The sequence below is a fragment of the Thermobia domestica genome, chromosome 11 (genome assembly GCF_964235325.1).
Source record: "Thermobia domestica chromosome 11, izTheDome1.hap1.1, whole genome shotgun sequence".
In the NCBI taxonomy this organism is placed as follows: Eukaryota; Metazoa; Arthropoda; class Insecta; order Zygentoma; family Lepismatidae; genus Thermobia; species Thermobia domestica.
The window spans coordinates 58,460,060-58,478,329 of record NC_137464.1 but is presented as its reverse complement, the minus strand read 5'-3'; the positions used below and the strand labels follow the sequence as shown (position 1 = coordinate 58,478,329).

General features: G+C 36.8%; 1 protein-coding gene across 1 annotated transcript; it reads left to right on the top strand.

Moving 5' to 3' along the window:
* The first annotated feature begins 1,709 nt into the window (after nt 1-1,709).
* Nucleotides 1,710-17,555, top strand: LOC145665139 (uncharacterized). The gene is made up of 5 exons (XM_081732419.1): nt 1,710-2,009; nt 4,577-4,700; nt 8,795-8,950; nt 11,926-12,101; nt 17,392-17,555. The coding sequence occupies exons 1-5, from the start codon at nt 1,710-1,712 to the stop codon at nt 17,512-17,514; spliced, it is 879 nt and encodes a 292-aa protein (XP_081588545.1). The 3' UTR covers nt 17,515-17,555.
* The last annotated feature ends 715 nt before the right edge of the window (nt 17,556-18,270 follow it).

The window sequence follows — 18,270 nt, the reverse complement described above, 5'->3', positions numbered from 1 at the left end:
AAAATTGTATTCCATGCAATATGCAAGGCCTCAGGAGGTTATATTAGAGACTTATACGATAGGATATCTACAAAGACAGAGAGTTAGTTTAATCACACACAAAGGATAGACATGGTTGAAAGAATGATGAAAACGAATCAGCCGTGATTGTTGGATAAAAATAATTCGCTCACGCATAGTGTAATGAAATTATAAGACTTAAGTTGAAAAAAAAATATGCAAATAACCAATATTGTTTAGAACTAGCAACTATATATGTAAGAAAAATATGCGTATTAATTAGATGAAAAATGTTCCTTTTTAAAAAAATAAGTAATTAGGAAAAACGATTACACTTATCGTGGACTAATGAGGTTCTCCGGCAGTCACGTAGCATAAAAAGTAATTAGGAGAGCAAACAAAACTGTTACGGAGAACCTCAGGGTTTAAATGAAGAAAATTATTGCATATAAAAAAAGGAAAGAGAGATCCAAAAGGGGATCCAAAAGTTAAAAAGAAATCAACTAATACAGTCGGAATCCAACGTCGAGCTGGACAACATGGGTGCACACTTAACATTAACTCTGTAAGTTGTATTTTTCATTTTTGTATGTAAAAGGCTGTCATTTAGGCTCCAAGCTGAGCGCATGGTCTCCCTAGTAATAGTAAATTTACTTTGTATTTTTATCTTGTAATTATAAGAAATAAAGCCTTGCTTGTTGTTAATATAAGGGAAAAACGTCACTCTATTAAATAACCTCATCCTTTAAAAAAAATTCGTACTGACAAGCACAAATAATTAACTACAAAGTAAAAGGCTCTAAATCTATACTACCGTATTATTTAAACAATAGGTCTGTGCATGGAGTACGAGCAGATCATGTAATTCACCAGTCGCTTACGTGCGAAACAGAGTAGATCTGTGAAGAGCAATACATTTCACCCTCACGTGTGCAACGTCGTTACCCAAAATAAGGCCATAAGAAATATTGAGTATCTCTTTCGTACTCCATAATTTCCAGACTTAGCTTTGTGTGACTTTTTTTCTTCCTTATCTGAAATAGGAGCCAACGGAGAAACGTTTTGGTGTTTCGGAGAGCGTCGTCAAAAAAAGTAAAGGTATTTTGAAATGTCAAAAGACGGTTTTCAGCACGTGTTTCAGGATTGGCAGACGTATTGGGCAAAGTGCATTCAACTCAACGAAGAATACTTCGGAAAGGAGCACATAAATCTGATCCCAGCCTAGTGTATTTCGTGAGTTTTTAAAAATCTGTCTTTTTGACTAGCCCTTGCATAAATTGTGATAAAAATGATAATATATTCAAAATGTTCATTACGGCATAAATAAGTATTAATTTCCCTTGCTGCATCGATATAACTTTATTCTCAAATGAACTAGCTGTGTGGAAAATACCATGAAACAAATTCATGTGGGGCTTAATACAAGATTTTCTTCACGAAGTATTCGGAAGACCTTTCATGTGATTTATATTATAGATTTTCGACGGATATTTCTTAGCGAGTAATTTCTAATAAGCAACTTCCAAATAAGCATATTCAACCCCATATTTCTGTGTTTCTTTTTAATAATCTGCGTTATGAATTTGGACTTAGAATTTTTGTAACGATTTATATGCTGCGAACTGTACCAAAAAAACTAAGTGCTTATTTGTAACATTAATGGAATATTATAGATATAAACAACACGTAACTACAAGTAATATGTCAACATGGCCGTGAATATTTTTAACTGGTATCGAACACAAATGTTTCTTGTCGCTCATATATGTGTTTTTATCTTCATCACAGCAACATTTCCACTATCATATAGTATTACTAACCCATCCTTGGGTGCCTTTTACTCCATTCCACGCACAAGAGAAGAAGCAGAGTCATCTGGTGAGTGGGTAATTCCTGACTCGCCTATCGATGACGGAGACTACCTAGGAAATCCAGTCACACTGCCTAATGATAACAGATTTGCAGTTCTTCTAGATGATAATGGGTACGTCTGTGGTGTACAGATAGGGGTAAGTACTACTTGAAATTCCCTATTCCAAAAAAATGTGCTTTAGCCTTTAGGCTCTCAGTGTACAGACTGAAATTAACACTTGAAAAAAATGCATATCCTTAAACCTTTTCCTAAATGATAAAATTCCCAGTATTCTTCCCATCTTATGTTATTTATAATTGCATTGGTACTCTGACTCGATTGGTTGGCTGGATTGTACTTTAGTATCACTTTCAGCAGCGAGGCTATATGAGACGTTGATTTAAAGCTTAAAGAGAGAATCGAACCATATGAGTACGCACTGGGAATCGAACCCGTCTCTCGTACACGAACTATATAGTATATTCTGAAATGACTTTTCTCATTTACATAATCCCAAGTTGCTACATACAAAGAAAAGCTTTATGCGTATGTCGCCACTATTGCCAGTAGTAAACTTTTCAGAGCACCCAGTTTATTCCAATAGATGTGCTGTCAACCCCACAGTTGATATCTGAATTAATACCATTCCTTTTCCTAATTACAATATTGATGGCCACATTGTTTCAAAATATATCTCACCGAAAAATGAATTTTCCGAAAATGAAAAATGAAAAATTTTATAGAAGACAAAAAGTGAATTAAATTTCCAAACAAGAAAAACGAAAAATTTAAAAATTTAATTTTCGAAAATCGAACATTTTTCTGGAAAAGACCATTCGTGAAAGACAGTGGATAGATATCTATGTAGTTCATTAAGTTAAACACACACCATTCAAAAGTGACCTAGTAAAACTTTTTTTTACATATACGGTGATCATAATTTCAAGAGTTAAAAACACTTTTTTTATAGTTATTTTCTGATTCAGTTCACAGTGAAATGGTAGTACGAAATGAAAATATGAAACAAAGTTGTGTTTATTGTATATTTGAAGACGTAATAAAAAGTATTCATTAATTAACGTTTTGCCTGACTCTATGGCCTATGGAATTCGGAGGTTCAATGCCGCATCCAGAAAAACTCGCCCTTGACGTCTGTTCTTAGCCAACTACATCCTGTTTCTACATTGTATTCCTATTTTTGAAGAGATCCATCTTAACATTGATCTCCCATCTGCGCCTAGGTCTTTCTATCTAACTAATTCTATGGCCTATGGAACCCGGAGGTGCAATGCCGCGTTGACAAAAGCTCTCCACTGGCATCTATCCTTAGCCAACTGGATCCAGTTTCTACTTTGTATTCCTATTTCTGAGAGATTCATTGTAATATTGTCCTCCCTTCTGCGCCCAGGTCTTCCTAATGGTCGTTTTCCGATTGGTCTTCCAGTTAAAACATTGAAAGCGTCCCTACTTTCTTCCATTGTTGCTGCATGACCTATCCACCTGAGCCTCCTAAACTTGATCTCCCTAACAGTGTTTGGTAAACGATAAACTATGCAGTTTCTCGTTATGAGGCTTGTGCTATTCCTCGTTCCTGTTCCTCTTGGATCCTAATACTCGTCCCAGGATTTTATTCTCAGACACTTTCAGTTTGCGTTTCTCCCTCTTAGTTAGCGACGATGCTTCACAACCATACAGCACAACAGCCATGATATCGTTTTATATATTCTAAGCTTCAAATTTCTCAACAGAATTCTCGACAACAAAATATTTTGGACTGAATAATAGTATTAATTAATATTTAGTAATTATATTAAATCAAAACTTGTTTTGTAGTGACAGGAAAGATCTACGCTTAAGTACTGTCGCGAGTTTATTAAATATTAAAATTGTTTTACTTAAGTTGAATGATCTAATCATATTTACATTTCTATTGCATTCAAGAAGTCAGATTTACTAATTCATCACAGCTATACTTCTTAAATTTTCACCATGTGAGTAAAACATACTTCATGGCCGTAGTAGTGAACCTTTTCCTCTCATCTGTCAACTATGAAGACGTAACCGTGAAGGGTATTTTGTGTTGGCTGAGCGACATTAAGGGATTCTTAAAATAGCATCAATTGTCCAAGATCTTAAAACATAAAAACAAACAAACAAAAAAAGACCAGCATTTTCTCCTCATGTTTGTTTGTTTCAAACTTATTTAGCACGAATGAATTAATACTGATATGAAGTATTTCATTAAATAATGAACTATTATCTACATCAGCATTTTAATTTATTTATTTATTTTTATCTATTTAACACTGTTTTTAGCTGCTTGCAATCTACCAACTTGGGTGGTTCTCTTAATAACATCAAAGACATACTGTATATTGAGGTAAAGAAAGAATTTTATCAATCAGTTCTGCGAAACTGAGAAATTTTAAAAATCGGTTCGAGCTAACCAGTGCGAGCCGACTGAATGACCCTATTGATTATAGATAGTATATATATGTACGTCGGGTACTCATATATCAACTAAATTTTATTTCAAATATCCGCACTGCTTAAAATTTAAGGTTTTGCCCTTCCATTTTTAACACTTAAAAATTCACACTAAATTTAGTAGAGAATACTCCTTGAGGTCCATTTTCCTCAACACGAATAAGTTATATGTCAATATCCAAGAAATGTTTTTATATACTGTATACTATAAGTTATCAAAATTATATTTATTAACAGATTCCAATAAATGAAGTGGACACTGAGGATAACCCATATGATTTTACTCGCTTCCCAGCCTTCCAGAAAACCAACCGCTATGGGGAAGATATATATCTTACAACTGTTTACACAGTTGATCCAAGTAAGTATCATTATTAGCACATTCTTCTGAAATAAATTGTCGTGTATATGAAAGACTTTTCGGTTTATATTCACCCGATTTAGCAGCACTGCTATCGCCTGTGCAAGTGGATTCTTAGTTTGCAAGTATCAGAGTATCATGGTGGTATTAGTAAAATGCTATCGAAAGTGAAAAGTTTTCGAAGCTCTACCTCATAGCTCTTTTCCAGGCATACGTTTTGCACAATCGAATAATGAAACAGCGTCGAGAAAATTTTAATCATCGGAGTGAATACAGTTGTAGTACGGATATAGTGACGATATAAAACCAAAAATTAGGTACATGCAGAAACATTCGCCAAGAAAAAAGGTTTCAATGTGAGGTAACCAGCCAAAACGTTACTTGGTGTGATTCGTGCAGTTCAACTGACCACGCCACATTGCTGGACGTACGACAAATTGCCTCAAAATGTACGAAAGTTATTTCGAGGCATGTCAAAATGGAAGATGGTTATCATATCGGATTAGATATACATTCAGACGCATGTTTGTAACATTCGGACAATTACGAACCGTGACATTGCTTGCAAGGGATGTACCGAGATTTACCGTCAGGCGCAGAAGTTTCTCGCTTAGAACCGCGATTGCTGCCGGATACAGTTACCAGTGGAATTTGGAGCTACATGAAAGTGAACAAAAACGTGCAGGTGAATGCTGTCTATTTCCAGGGATTCACCATGACTCCAATCTATCGGAAAGATATACATCGTTCATACATATGCAACAAGAACTAGGTGCGGAGTCACATTAACAAAATATCTACTCAAACTCTCGGTATCCATCATGGCATGGAATAGCAAACGAAAATCAGTGTTATTTTGTTTCCCAATATTCCTGTCAAAAATACTGACTCCAACTCAATGAATTTTCTCCTACTTGGCAGGGCATTTTTTAAGCTACCTTTTTGTATTCAAATGGATACCCAGGCCCAGCAGTTTGTGTACACAGTGCACTTCATAAATCTTTAAATTACTGGAAGAGTACTTGAACAATAAATTACTTGAATTGCTGTAAATTTAAAGCACTTTAGTTTTGCTTTAATATACTTTAATATGCTTTAATATACATACTTCAATATACTTTAGTTTTGTGACTACATGTTTTAGCTTGTATTCTGTGGATAGGTATAAAATTGGAGAGCTTCATTCTTGAAATTTCAGCTATTCCTCTTTTTTCTTTCGTTTCACGTACTCATTTGTTCACCTCTAGATGCTAGCACTTTCATTCTACTCTAATACAGAGAAAGTTACAGAATAGAATAGACCGACTAAAGAGGCAGAAAGGTTGAAGCCGACCTCTCACATCAGCAACGATCCAAATGACGTTTGGATTATACACCTTTTGAATAGTCTCTGAGAGAAAATAACAGAAGAAAACAACTTGCTATTTGGATATTTAATTTTTATTAAATGGAATTTTTACTTATCCTTAGTTTACAATACTGTTTTGGTTCTTTACAATTAAGACTCATTATTTCTGATAAAATATTGAGAATAGAACATTTACAACACTTTTGGGGAACAGTTTGCGTTGTGACGATAGCCACTTAGATCAAAATCGACAATATGTAGAGCAAGAAGGGGCAGCTGATTCAGTGCTGACGGTGATGGTTTTTTAGTGAAAATCTCTCATGCCAAATGATTAATGTAGCTACGTGAAGTCAAATCTAGGATCGTCGTCTATCTATAAGGTAGGCCCACGTGTTACAACATATTTGAGGCTAAGCTAACCTGCCTGTTGGAGAGGAGGTTATTGTCAAGTATTGAAGAGGAGGAAGTAGAGCGACAGAATTAGTTAGGTTTGCCATGTTTGTTTTGGTTTCTGCATATATGTTTTCTGGGGACAATTGAATATCGGGTTTCCTAGCATCTATTTCCGTTTTATTGAGAAGAGTCGATCACAGACAATTTTTCCTTTAAAGTCAGATTGTCTTTTATTCTTTACCATAACGTGATTGTTTCACACATCCTACCATCACACCGATCTACTATGCACTAATTGTTGATATTCATTTGATACGACGCATATTATGTTATAAACTTTGATAAAACAATTTTAATTTTTTGCTTAGATTGGGTCATTTTGAGTGCATACATAATTTTGAAGTTGTTATTTTAGAAGCCTGTTGAGGCTATTCCTGAGCTACGCTCTTGCATTCGTATTGGTTCGCTTTCCAGAAATTCCCAATTCTCGTTATCGCCGAATTCCAGTCTTCTCAAAGATTGTTCTCTTTAACCTAACCTGTTTTATCCTGACCAAACATTTCCTGGCAATCAAACATTTCGTGTCTCTTATGGACAATATCGGTAACTGATATTTGTTCACGCATTTTTTCTGACGCAATTAATAAATGGAACAAACTTGTAAGAAAGTACGGGAATGTCCATAAAGTACAAAGCGCTATTTTTAACAACTTTTTAAAACCCAATTTGTTGAACAGTTACCTTCAGTGGCGGATTTACGCCGGGGGAAGGGCTGAGCCCTCCAAAATTTTAGGATTTGTATAGAAAACGAATCAAATGTTACTCATGACCTTCAAGCCCCTCTCCTTAAAATTAAAAATTTCTAAACACAAAGTATTCCTAAAGAGAAGCCCGTACTAAAATATTTTTTCTAAATCTGTCGCTGGTTACCTTCGTGCCCGTCCCCTTTTTTCCCTTATACTCAGATGTTAGAATCTCTAATACTCAGATTATAATCACTATCAATTTTCCCGTTTTTTCTTCAGCGCGAGTTTTTCTTAAATATTGCCAGAAAATTTTCCTTTTCTCTGGTAATTTTACGATCGAGATGCTACAAAATGATTGAAAGTTTGTGACAGTTAAATTGTTTTAAAAAAAATCCCTTATGTCACAAAGCGTAACAAATTGTAAACCTTTCTCATGCTCTGTAGCGTTAGATAATTAATGGACTGGCCTAATAGTATCTAATACCGAAATCTGCAATATACCGCATGCATTCTATTTTCATAGGAAAAGTAGGGTTACATACAATGATCCTGTATTGATTGCGATATGTTGAATCGCAAATGAAACGGTTAGCAGAAGTCTGACAAATACGTCATTTCGAATGTCATTATTTCAAAAGTGTACATTATACAAAAATGCACTTTAAAAACTCTGACATGTGTGTCAAAGGCCCTTTTGTGCCTGGATACCCAGTAGCGATTTCTTAAAAAACGCACTGCTACTTGGACAAGTGAATTAACACCTTCAACTTTGCCTCACTATCGTATGGAAAACATACGGGAAGGAATACAACAGAATTCATACTCCTGAGCTCCAATGTATAATAATTACTGTAGTTTACTGTAATGGAAATTTCCATGTCGAGAGATAGTTTGCAACCTGGTGATCCAATAGAAAAAACGTTGATAGCAGCTTCTCACAGGGTCAGTCGCTTTGATAATTAATTGAACATTAACTGAACAACTTCTGAACTTAGGTCGAATTTATTGAGTGAGTGAGATACGTTATTTCCTAATGCCAACAATGTATGAGACATAGTATAGTGGTTAATGTGCAAGTCAATTCAAGTTTTATACGACGCAAGCGCCCTAACCGAGAATTAAGGCTGGTATTAAGCCAGTGATTCTCAACCGCTGTGTCGCCTCATACTGTTATTCTTGCTGTTCCGTAGGATGTCACATATTTTCTTAACATTTAGAAATCATGAACCATTTAATTAATTAAATTCAATTTTGATACAGTCGATCCTTCCAGCTGCAGCAGCAATGCTCAGTACTACATTGAGTGACTATTTTATAGAAGCTTATAGTTTTACACTATTACAATTTATTTTATTAATAAAATAGCAAACAAGTGGATAGTGATGTCATTAACATACATTAAAGTGTTTCATCAGTGAAGAAAGGTTGAGAAACAGTCTAATAACTATCAGACTGTACATATTAGCCATTTGGCCATAAAAGAAACATTTTAGTGACTATCACATTACCTCTTAATAATATTAGGAACAATGTCTTATGATACAGCTATTAGTTCTAAATTTTATGAAAACACCACTATTAACTTGAATGTTGTCACTTTTTTTTAGGCATTATTGCAAATGGCGGTAGAACTGCCGCTCAGTTTCAAGACGAAGGTACAGGCACTGGAGTTTACATTCAAAATGGAAATTCATCATCTATAATAAAAGCAGGTCCAGAAAATGATCCTTTATGGCTTCCGGAAAAGTGTGTTCCAATGATGGGTGAGTAATATTATATAACATTTGGAATTCAGGTTATTGGCGAGGATATTGGAACCGACAGACCACGAAACTGTGTTAAGTGCCAGAGGAGAGAATATAGTGCAGAAACAGTGCCTCCCATAGATTTCACATCCCAAACAAATTTTCTGTGAGAGATTCCTGCAAACTTTCTCAGTCTATAATGAATAGACTTTTAAAAAAAGCTAAGATTTTTCATTGCACTCCAAAGACTTTGTCCCCCGTTATGAGTGCCCTTGCTAGATGCGAAGTGTTAGCCTTACTCTTATGGATAAAAATTCGATTTTCATTTAGTGAAAACTCTTCATTTCAATATTACCAGGCCTAAATTTGATGGTCAATAACTCAAGAATTAATAGCATACATACCATAATATTTTTCGAACGTACTAAGTTGCACAAGACCTACCATCATCCCAAATTTGGTCAGGATCAGATTAGTATCGACGATAACTTACCATACATAATACATTTTCACTAAATTCAATCCCAACTTTGATGGTCAATAATTCAGAATTGACAGGACTACACATCATAAAATTGCATATTAATATTAAGTTCTTTCACCATGTCAAATTTGGTGAAGATAGGGTGATTTTCGTCGGTTACGTAGGATATCGGCATATTGAAAAATTGCTTTGATACGGTGATAGGGCAATCTAGCACTAGGGATTCGGTTTTCTTTCACAACTAATTCATTATAAAATTCCTGTTATATACAATATAACACAAAGTCATTATAAGTGTAGTTCGAAGATCAATACAATGTTCTATAAGTAGTTCGGATAAAAATAAGTGTCTCAAGGCCCAGGTAGCCAAGGAAAGGATTTCCGCAGTGTTCCAGGCACGACAAGCGGAAGGGGTTTAGAATTTCTCAGTATTCCAGGTAAGCAGGGAGAGGTTGGTGTCCCGCAGATCTCCAGGGAAACTCAGACGCTTTGGTTGGTTAGAACTCTCAGAGTTCCACGCAATCTAAGACAGCAGGAATGACCAGCCGAAACTGATGTCGATTAAGACTTTATACAGAGTGTTTTTACCTTCTCCTGGGCAGCGCTGGCGTTGGTGTTCCTCTTCTGTCACCTGATCTGATATTGAAGATGATGCCTGTCGTCTGCTTCTTGTAGTAATTGTAGTAGAAGGCAAGTTTACAAATATCGACCACGTGTAAGATACTAATATATATATATATATATATACAGGATGAGTCAAAAGTCCTTGGACACCTGCATAAGTTTGAAAATCCACGGGAAAAGTAAAAAGTGATGATGGGAACAGAGGTTTGATGAGGGACCGCAATTTTTGTAGTGGCTGCCATCTTTAAATTCGCCATTTTGGATTCAAGTCAATTTTTTAAATGGGAAGAGGGTGTATGACACACCAAATAACACTAGCTTGAGCTCAGGAGTTTAGTGGTGTAATTTGTTTTTTCTATCTTGTACAGTTTAGAAGTTATTAATGTTCAAAGGTGGGAAATTACGTTGATACTGACCCAGTTCTCTCTTTGTTCCAGGTGATCTCAAATGGGTCTGACACGTGAACAGAAGATTGAAATCATCCTTATATCATGGGAATGCAGCTACTGAACAATAGCAGCTGACTACAACAGACGGCACCCAGACAGGGAACCGGTATCGCACAGCACAGCTCACGTGATCACCAAATTCCGGGAGACGGACTCTGTTCAAGATAGGGCACGTTGTGGGCAACCAAAGATTGCCACCAATGAGGAAACTGCAACGGCGGTTGTTGCATCGTTTGTGAAAAGTCCTAAACGAAGTACCCGCCGTGTGTCCCTAGCATGTGCAATAAGCCAATCCTCCGTTGTCCGGATATTGCACGCCAATCAGTGGCATCCTTACAAGCTGCACATGCAACATAAACTGAACGAGGATGACCCTGATCGTCGGTTGGAGTTCTGCATGTGGGCTACTGAACAACACGAACTGGATGCTGCGTTTGCCAAGGGCATATTGTTCAGCGACGAGGTGTATTTCACTTTGAACGGGGAGGTTAATCGAAATAATTGTCGATACTGGTGTAACGCAATATCCGAACTGGGTGACCCGAATCGAGAACATAGTCCAGCGAAGGTGATGGTGTTGTGTGGTATATGGGACACCCGCATCATTGGGCCATTTTTCATTTACAACACCTTAACTGCACCACAGTATCTGATGCTGCTGCAGGACCTTGCGTTCCCTGCCACACTGAACGCTGACGGCATTTTCTCATCTTATTTTCAGCACGATGGAGCCCCTCCACACTATAGACTTGGTGTTCGTGAATGGTTGGATGAACAACTGCCAGGGAAGTGGATTAATCGCCGTGGTCCCGTGGAGTGGCCGCCCAGATTCCCTGACTTAACGCCTCTTGATTTTTATCTATGGGGACATCTTAAGCGGATAGTGTATGCTGAGACAATCCGTGATTTGAGACACCTGGAGGAACGCATCCAACAAGCCTGTGACCAAATTTCAGGAGACATTCTCCTCCGTGTGCAGTCAGAGTGCTTCTACTTCACTTGGAAGTTAGAAAATATGTAACACACAGTACCATTATGTTCGTCCGAATCTCTCATTTATGTTCTATATAGGAAAAATGTAGATTGTTAAATAGCAGGTAGTACATATGTTTATTGTTGCTTGATTTCTCTTATTAATATCACACATAATCCTAAAGGTGACGTATATTCTTCTTTCAAACATCAAGTGCCATTGACACTCAACATATTGCAATAATAATAATAATAATAATAATAATAATAATAATAATAATAATAATAATAATAATAATAATAATAATAATAATAATAATAATAATAATAATAAATCGAACATTCTCTGGAAAGTAGAAATTTCTCTGTAAAAAAATTGCTTTGTGAGAGTTTTCAAAAAATAGCATTGTTCACAACTTAATGACACCTTACATTTTATTTATTTATTTATTTGGTAATTATAGGTTCCCATTACTACTACAATGTGACAAGTCAACTGGATTGTAAAGATTTCCGGCCAATCTTCCTTCTCCACCAAAATAACCAAATAAGTGGATTTGGTTACCAAACAATTGGCAAGGTTACAACTAAGGCTAGAGCATGGTTTGAAGCTATTCCAGTGCCAATTGTTCCAATTTCCGTAAGTACCACTAAAGTATTAAATGTATATAATTAGAAGATCGTCTTCTAGTTAAAAAAATCCACAATAGAATTAGCGTTTACCGAAAAAAATATTAAATATGGGACATACATACTGATCCACATATCTAGTTAAGTTAAACAGAATGAATACAGGTGAGTGGAAAACATAACCCTTAATTTTCGAGAATTTAGAAGGTTTAATTGAATGGGTGAGTTGAAAAAGGAACATATTCCAAAAACCTCAACTTTCAAACACTGGGTGGAAACATGAACACATTCCAGAAATATCTTCGATTTTTCACACATACGTTCCCGTAGACTTCAGTAAAGAGGACCTAAAATTAATGAATGTGTTCCTTGTTCTTCTCAAGCGGTGTAGATACATATAAAATGAATGTAAACATCCCAGTTTAGCTTGCCTATTTTCTGGAATGTGTACCTTTTTCAACTCAGTCATTCAATTGAGGATGAAAATTACACTGAACAACCAGACCAACAACTGATTGGACAATCCAACAATCAAACAGAAAGCATTACCCACCGACCAATCACAGCCAGATTTTAGGCTGTGAACTGATTGGATAATCCATCACCCAATCAGAGCCCCCTTGTCCACTCCAGGTAGTAGGCCTATATTACACAATCCCTTTACATAATCAGTTCATACTGGCCCTGAAGATGGGAACAATGTCTGGTCTCGAAACGTTGGACAATAAACACTTCATCTGGTTGATATCCCGACAGCATATATTTGTATTTTTATGATATGTTTGTTTACTTGAAAGTTGATTCAGATTGAGAATCATGCCAATTATTGAAGTGAAACTAATCGATACTAATCTATAATCCCCATCAAGATCTTCATTATGGTATTAGCAAGACTGAGAGTACATAGCATTCTTAATGACAAATATATCACAAAATTATCATTAAATCTTAGAATTTTATTTTCTGCTTAACAAAAGTAATGTCCAAAGTTGATTCGTATATCAGTCGATCAAGCTGAATGAAGCAGCGATTTAGCAGAATGAAACAGGTTAAGATTTCCATGCAATGTTTTCGAAAAAGTCGAATAAACGTTTCTTTTTATGGCCCTAAAAGGTATGGTTTTCTTTGCCAATTAATTGGGGTTATTAATTCATGTACTGGATATATAAAAAGATACACTGTTAACTAACAATCTGTATCTATCATGGTTTCTGCTCTCCTAACGGAGACTCTCATACTCCACGCAATGACAGATATACTCTTGACAATTGTTACGTTACTTACTACTTGTAAAATTAAGATATTATCAATTCGTATCAGTGTCCCTTTAAAAAGTGCTGGGCACTGTAGCATAACTTTCCATATATAGTACAGTAACCAGATTTACAATTAAAAAAGGAAGAAGAAGAAGAAGAAGCACACAGCCAACTAGCACAACTTCACAGTCAGCTTAAGTACAATCATTATTTTGCCATTATTGATGTCTGTAAAGAAGAAGCCTTCAGCTTTTCAAAATAGCCAGTTCTTATTTATTTATGTTTATTATACGTAGTAATTTTAATTGTTAAATAATTTTTTAACCTTTAGCATAAGCTCGAGTTTAACATAAGAGGCATCGATTGTGATCTCCATCAGGATCCTGCCGCCTGTAGTCGAACAATTTGTCCATGTCGACCAGATGCCGCCGTCGGATTACTGGCGCCGGACACAGGCGTCTTTCCGCGCGATTTTCGACCGCGACGAATAATTGCCTTGCCGAGCAGCCAGCAAACAGCCGTAAAGGCGCAAAATGAACCGGCGTCACCGTCGAAAAGTGGCCGGCATAAGGAGTCGGCAGTGGGTCGGAAAGAGATCTTTCCGACTGTTTTGCCGACTCTGACGGTCGACAACAATCGGCAAAGAGTCGGCAAAGAGCATTTTATTTTACGATTTTGACCACTTGCCGCCTCGGCAAAACGTCGGCAACTGTGAACAAGTAGATCATTGTGACGGCGGCAATCCCTCTTTCCTGATAGGGATGTAGAATTACTATATTTTTGATGAGTTAATTTCTTGTAGGAGAGTTGTTTTTTTTTTCTTAAAATATTGTTGAAATTCCTACAAGATAATACTACAGGGTGGACCAAAAGTGTGGAAACACGCAAATAAAATCCAACCCGTTCAGAATTGGAATAAAAAGAAAAATGTGATGATGACAGACGAGAAGAAAATCTTTTTGAAACATATGGCACCATCGACCGCCATCTTGAAATGACGGGAACTTTTTTAAAATGGGAACTCTATCGTGTGATACATCAAAGACTAAAAATTTTCCAGCAATCCAGTGGTGAAATGTTTTTGACTCTACGACCAACCGTTGCAAAGTTTTAACCGATTTTCTTTTGTTTCAGGTGGCGTAACACGGAATAATGCTAATAAGAAATGAGCGTATAGAGATCGTGTTGATCTCAGAAGAGCGCAGCAGCGAACAGATCTCAGACGATTTTAACGCTCGTCATCCAGAACGGGAGTCCATTTCCCATAGTGCAGTTGTGGAAAGCTATAGCGAAATTTAAGGAAACCGGGTCGGTGGAAAACAAACCAAAGCAGGTAGTCGTCGCACAGCTACAGCTACGTACACACAAACGAAGGAACATCAACTGGTGTGTTGGCATCATTCACGAAAAGTCCCACCCGCAGTATCCGTCGTCTGGTGTATCCCGTACGTCTATTCTCCAAAAGGTATTTTTGCATAAATGGTATCCATACAAGATACAGCTATTCCAACATATAACCGAGAGCTGATCCAGACCGGGGTCGAATTCTGTGAGTGAGCCACACAACAAATCAGACAGAATTCTCGATTCGCATATGACGTGGTGTTCTCGGATGAGGCCAATTCTTTTGTGTTGTGCAAGGTGAACAAGCAAAATCACCGATATTGGTGTGATATAATCCACACTGATACGTCGATTCTCGGGTCATCAGACTCTCGGTGTGATAAAGTGATGGTGTAGTGCGGTGTGTGGAGTACCCATGGGGTGGACCCATTCTTTATCGAGGGCAATTTAAATGCAATTACCTACCGTAACATACTTGAAGAGGAGATCTTGCTGTGTGTCGCATTAGAATATCTCTCTTTCCGTTTGTTCTATCAACATGACGGGGCACCACTTTATTTCGGATTATGTGCTCGTGAGCACTTCGATGAATTCCCACAGAAATGGATAGGCTGGAGAGGACCTGCGGAATGGCTACCGCGTTCCACACACCTCACTCCATTGGATTTTTTCTGTGGGCCTACGTGAAACCTGTTGCGTATGATACCAAGATAAGGGACATTAACTAACTTCAACGCAGGATTATTAGCGCGTATGCCAGCATTCCTGAGGACATGCTGGGCAGGGTAATGGATGACTGGTAGCAGCGGATACATTTAACGATTGCTCATTAGAGACAGCACATTGAACAATTGCTGTAACATTGGTCAGTAGGCCACACGTTGCCTGCAGTGTTATCTCCATGTAAGTGCAAAAAATCGGTTAAAAATTTGCAATGGTTGGCCGTAGAGCCAAAAACAATTCATCACTGGATTCCTGGGGGGAAAAATCAGTCCTATTTAATGTATCACACGATAGAGTTCCAATTTTAAAATGTTCCGCTATTTCAAGACGGCAGATTTAAAAATGGCGACGGCCCTGCAATGTGTCTCAAAAGATTTTCCCCCATCGCCTGTTAGGAATATTATCACATTTTTCCTTTTCCCAAATTCTGAGCGGTTTGGATTTTATTTGGTGTTATACATTTTTGGACCACCCTGTATATAGTAAACTATGAGAAAGCAACCAAAAACAAGATGCTTTTCTTAAAAAAAAAAAAGATAGAGAGAAAGAAAGAAAGACATTTTCTGCTACGTTTGTTGATTTTTCGTTCTTCAAAAAGGGATAATTCCGTTAAAAACAGGACGCCTTGTTACTCTAATGTAAACTTCCTTTTCAGACGTATTTCCATATAAGGGATCTTAACACATAGGTTTCAAAGCATGTCTGCCTAGCCATTAAAAAACAAGAGTACAGCGTTCTTTTTATTTTATGTTAGGACTTCATTGTTCTTTCACAACAATTAAACAATGCGAAACATGGATCTTTAATTACAGGTGAGATATGAACGAAAATACAGACAATGAATCTAACGTGCTCTCCATCACCATAATATACAACCCTACCTCAGGTACCAGTCAACAGCTTCTAAAATGAGTTTCGTCGTGGCTAAGCAAGTAGTATAGGTGCCTTTGACGTTGGAGATCAGGGTTCAATACCGGGTGGGAGCTTATGAGGTTCGGATTCCATGTTAAGCTATAGGTCCACGTTTCATATAGCCTTTCTGCTAAAAGGGACGTTTAAAATGATTGAATGCTTAAAGATTTCTTAAGCGGCTGCAATCTGTGGAAATATAAATAAATGTTTAATGACAAGTAACATTAACATTATTACAGCATTAAAATACATAAAACATGCATTAGAGATTTTATGATGCATTTATTGACAAGAGATTCTCTATAAGTATGTTATACTACTAATATTCACTGTCATTAAAACATCAAAAACAGAATAGTTCATTGTACGAATGAGAATATTGAGTATACTTGTATACGAACTCAATCAGATTTTCATAAAAATAATTTTTGTCATCGTATTTCATTGCAGTAGTTTAAATCCAAGTACAACTTTACGAACATTCCTGTTGTCATCAATATGACGAAAGCAATAAGGCTTGTGACTTGAGAACGGTACAAGCGCCGTTCAGCTAATTATGGAAAGATGACAATTAAGAATACTTCAGGTCATGATATACGTACCAAAACCATGGATTGTTTAGCGCACGAGACAAGATTTGAGGCAGTCTCGTCTCGAAATTGTGCTGTAAAAGTGATGTCTTGACTCGAAAAATGTATTCTTCTCTATTGGAATAGCTGTGTCTCGACTCGAATTTTGTCAGGAAAATTCTGTCTCGACTCGTCTCGTGCGCATCCCTATTTAGCTAAATCGACGCTCCAGTATTGCCTACCAGTTTTCGATGAAGTAGACATTGCAACACGATAAAGAAAATTTAAAACTAAATTTCTAATAAATTTCTTGCTTAGCTCAACTTTATGCTTGGTCCGTTGGTTGGCCGCACGTATCATTATTTAAATATCTACCTTTCTAACATAAAAAAGTCAAACTGATAATGCATAGAAGACTTCAGATTACATTTATGTTTCCAAATGAAGCTGATTAAATTCTGTGATAAATAATCATAATTTTATTATTTTCTTCCAGTTAACTTTCTATGACTTCCCTACATGCCTTCCAACATGGGGCCAAGAGCATGGTGTCATATCTCTCCATGTTTACTTTCAAGATGATCCTTGGGCCATCACATGTCCCCTGCTGACATTGTAGAACTCATTATTTTATGAATAATAAATAAGTAGTACAGAGCAGTATTTTCTTTAAGTCACCACCGAACTACAAACTACGCAAATGGAATGGTGTATAATTTCTGTATTTGATACTTCTAACGAACACTATTATACAGGAGTACGTGTATAATATTACCACTACACAGTAAAAAATGGTTGTGTTAATTCAACTCAAATTTAACACAGAGCAGTGGTTCCAGCGTGACTACCACTATACGGTGTTAATTCAACACATACCCCGCGGTGTTGGCGTTTAACACAGGGGGTGTGTTACGGTTTTAACACACAATCGGTGTTGAGCGGTGTTAAATTCGGACCTGTGTTAGCATTTTCGATGTTGATTCGACCATGACAGGGTGTGTAGTGTGGGGAAAAGTGTTGAGTGTTACTTATGGCAGTGTTGCACCAACACGAAGAAAGTAACACAGTGTGTAGAGTGTAGTGTGTAAATTATTTAGTGTTAATATTACACCTTGTCAAGTATCAATATAACACAGTCCCTGTGTTATTTCAACACAATTTCCTTATAATTTCAACACACAATTTGTGTCATAATTTAAGGTCAAAGCCACATAAGTAACACCGTTTTTGTGTAATTCAACACTCCCTGTGTTAAAATTCAAGGTCAGACCACCAGAATAACACCGTTTTTGGTGTTAGTTCGACTCCACTTTTGTGTTTCTACGACACCTATTTTGACCTTGAAATAACGCAGTGTGCTGTGTTGATGTAATTA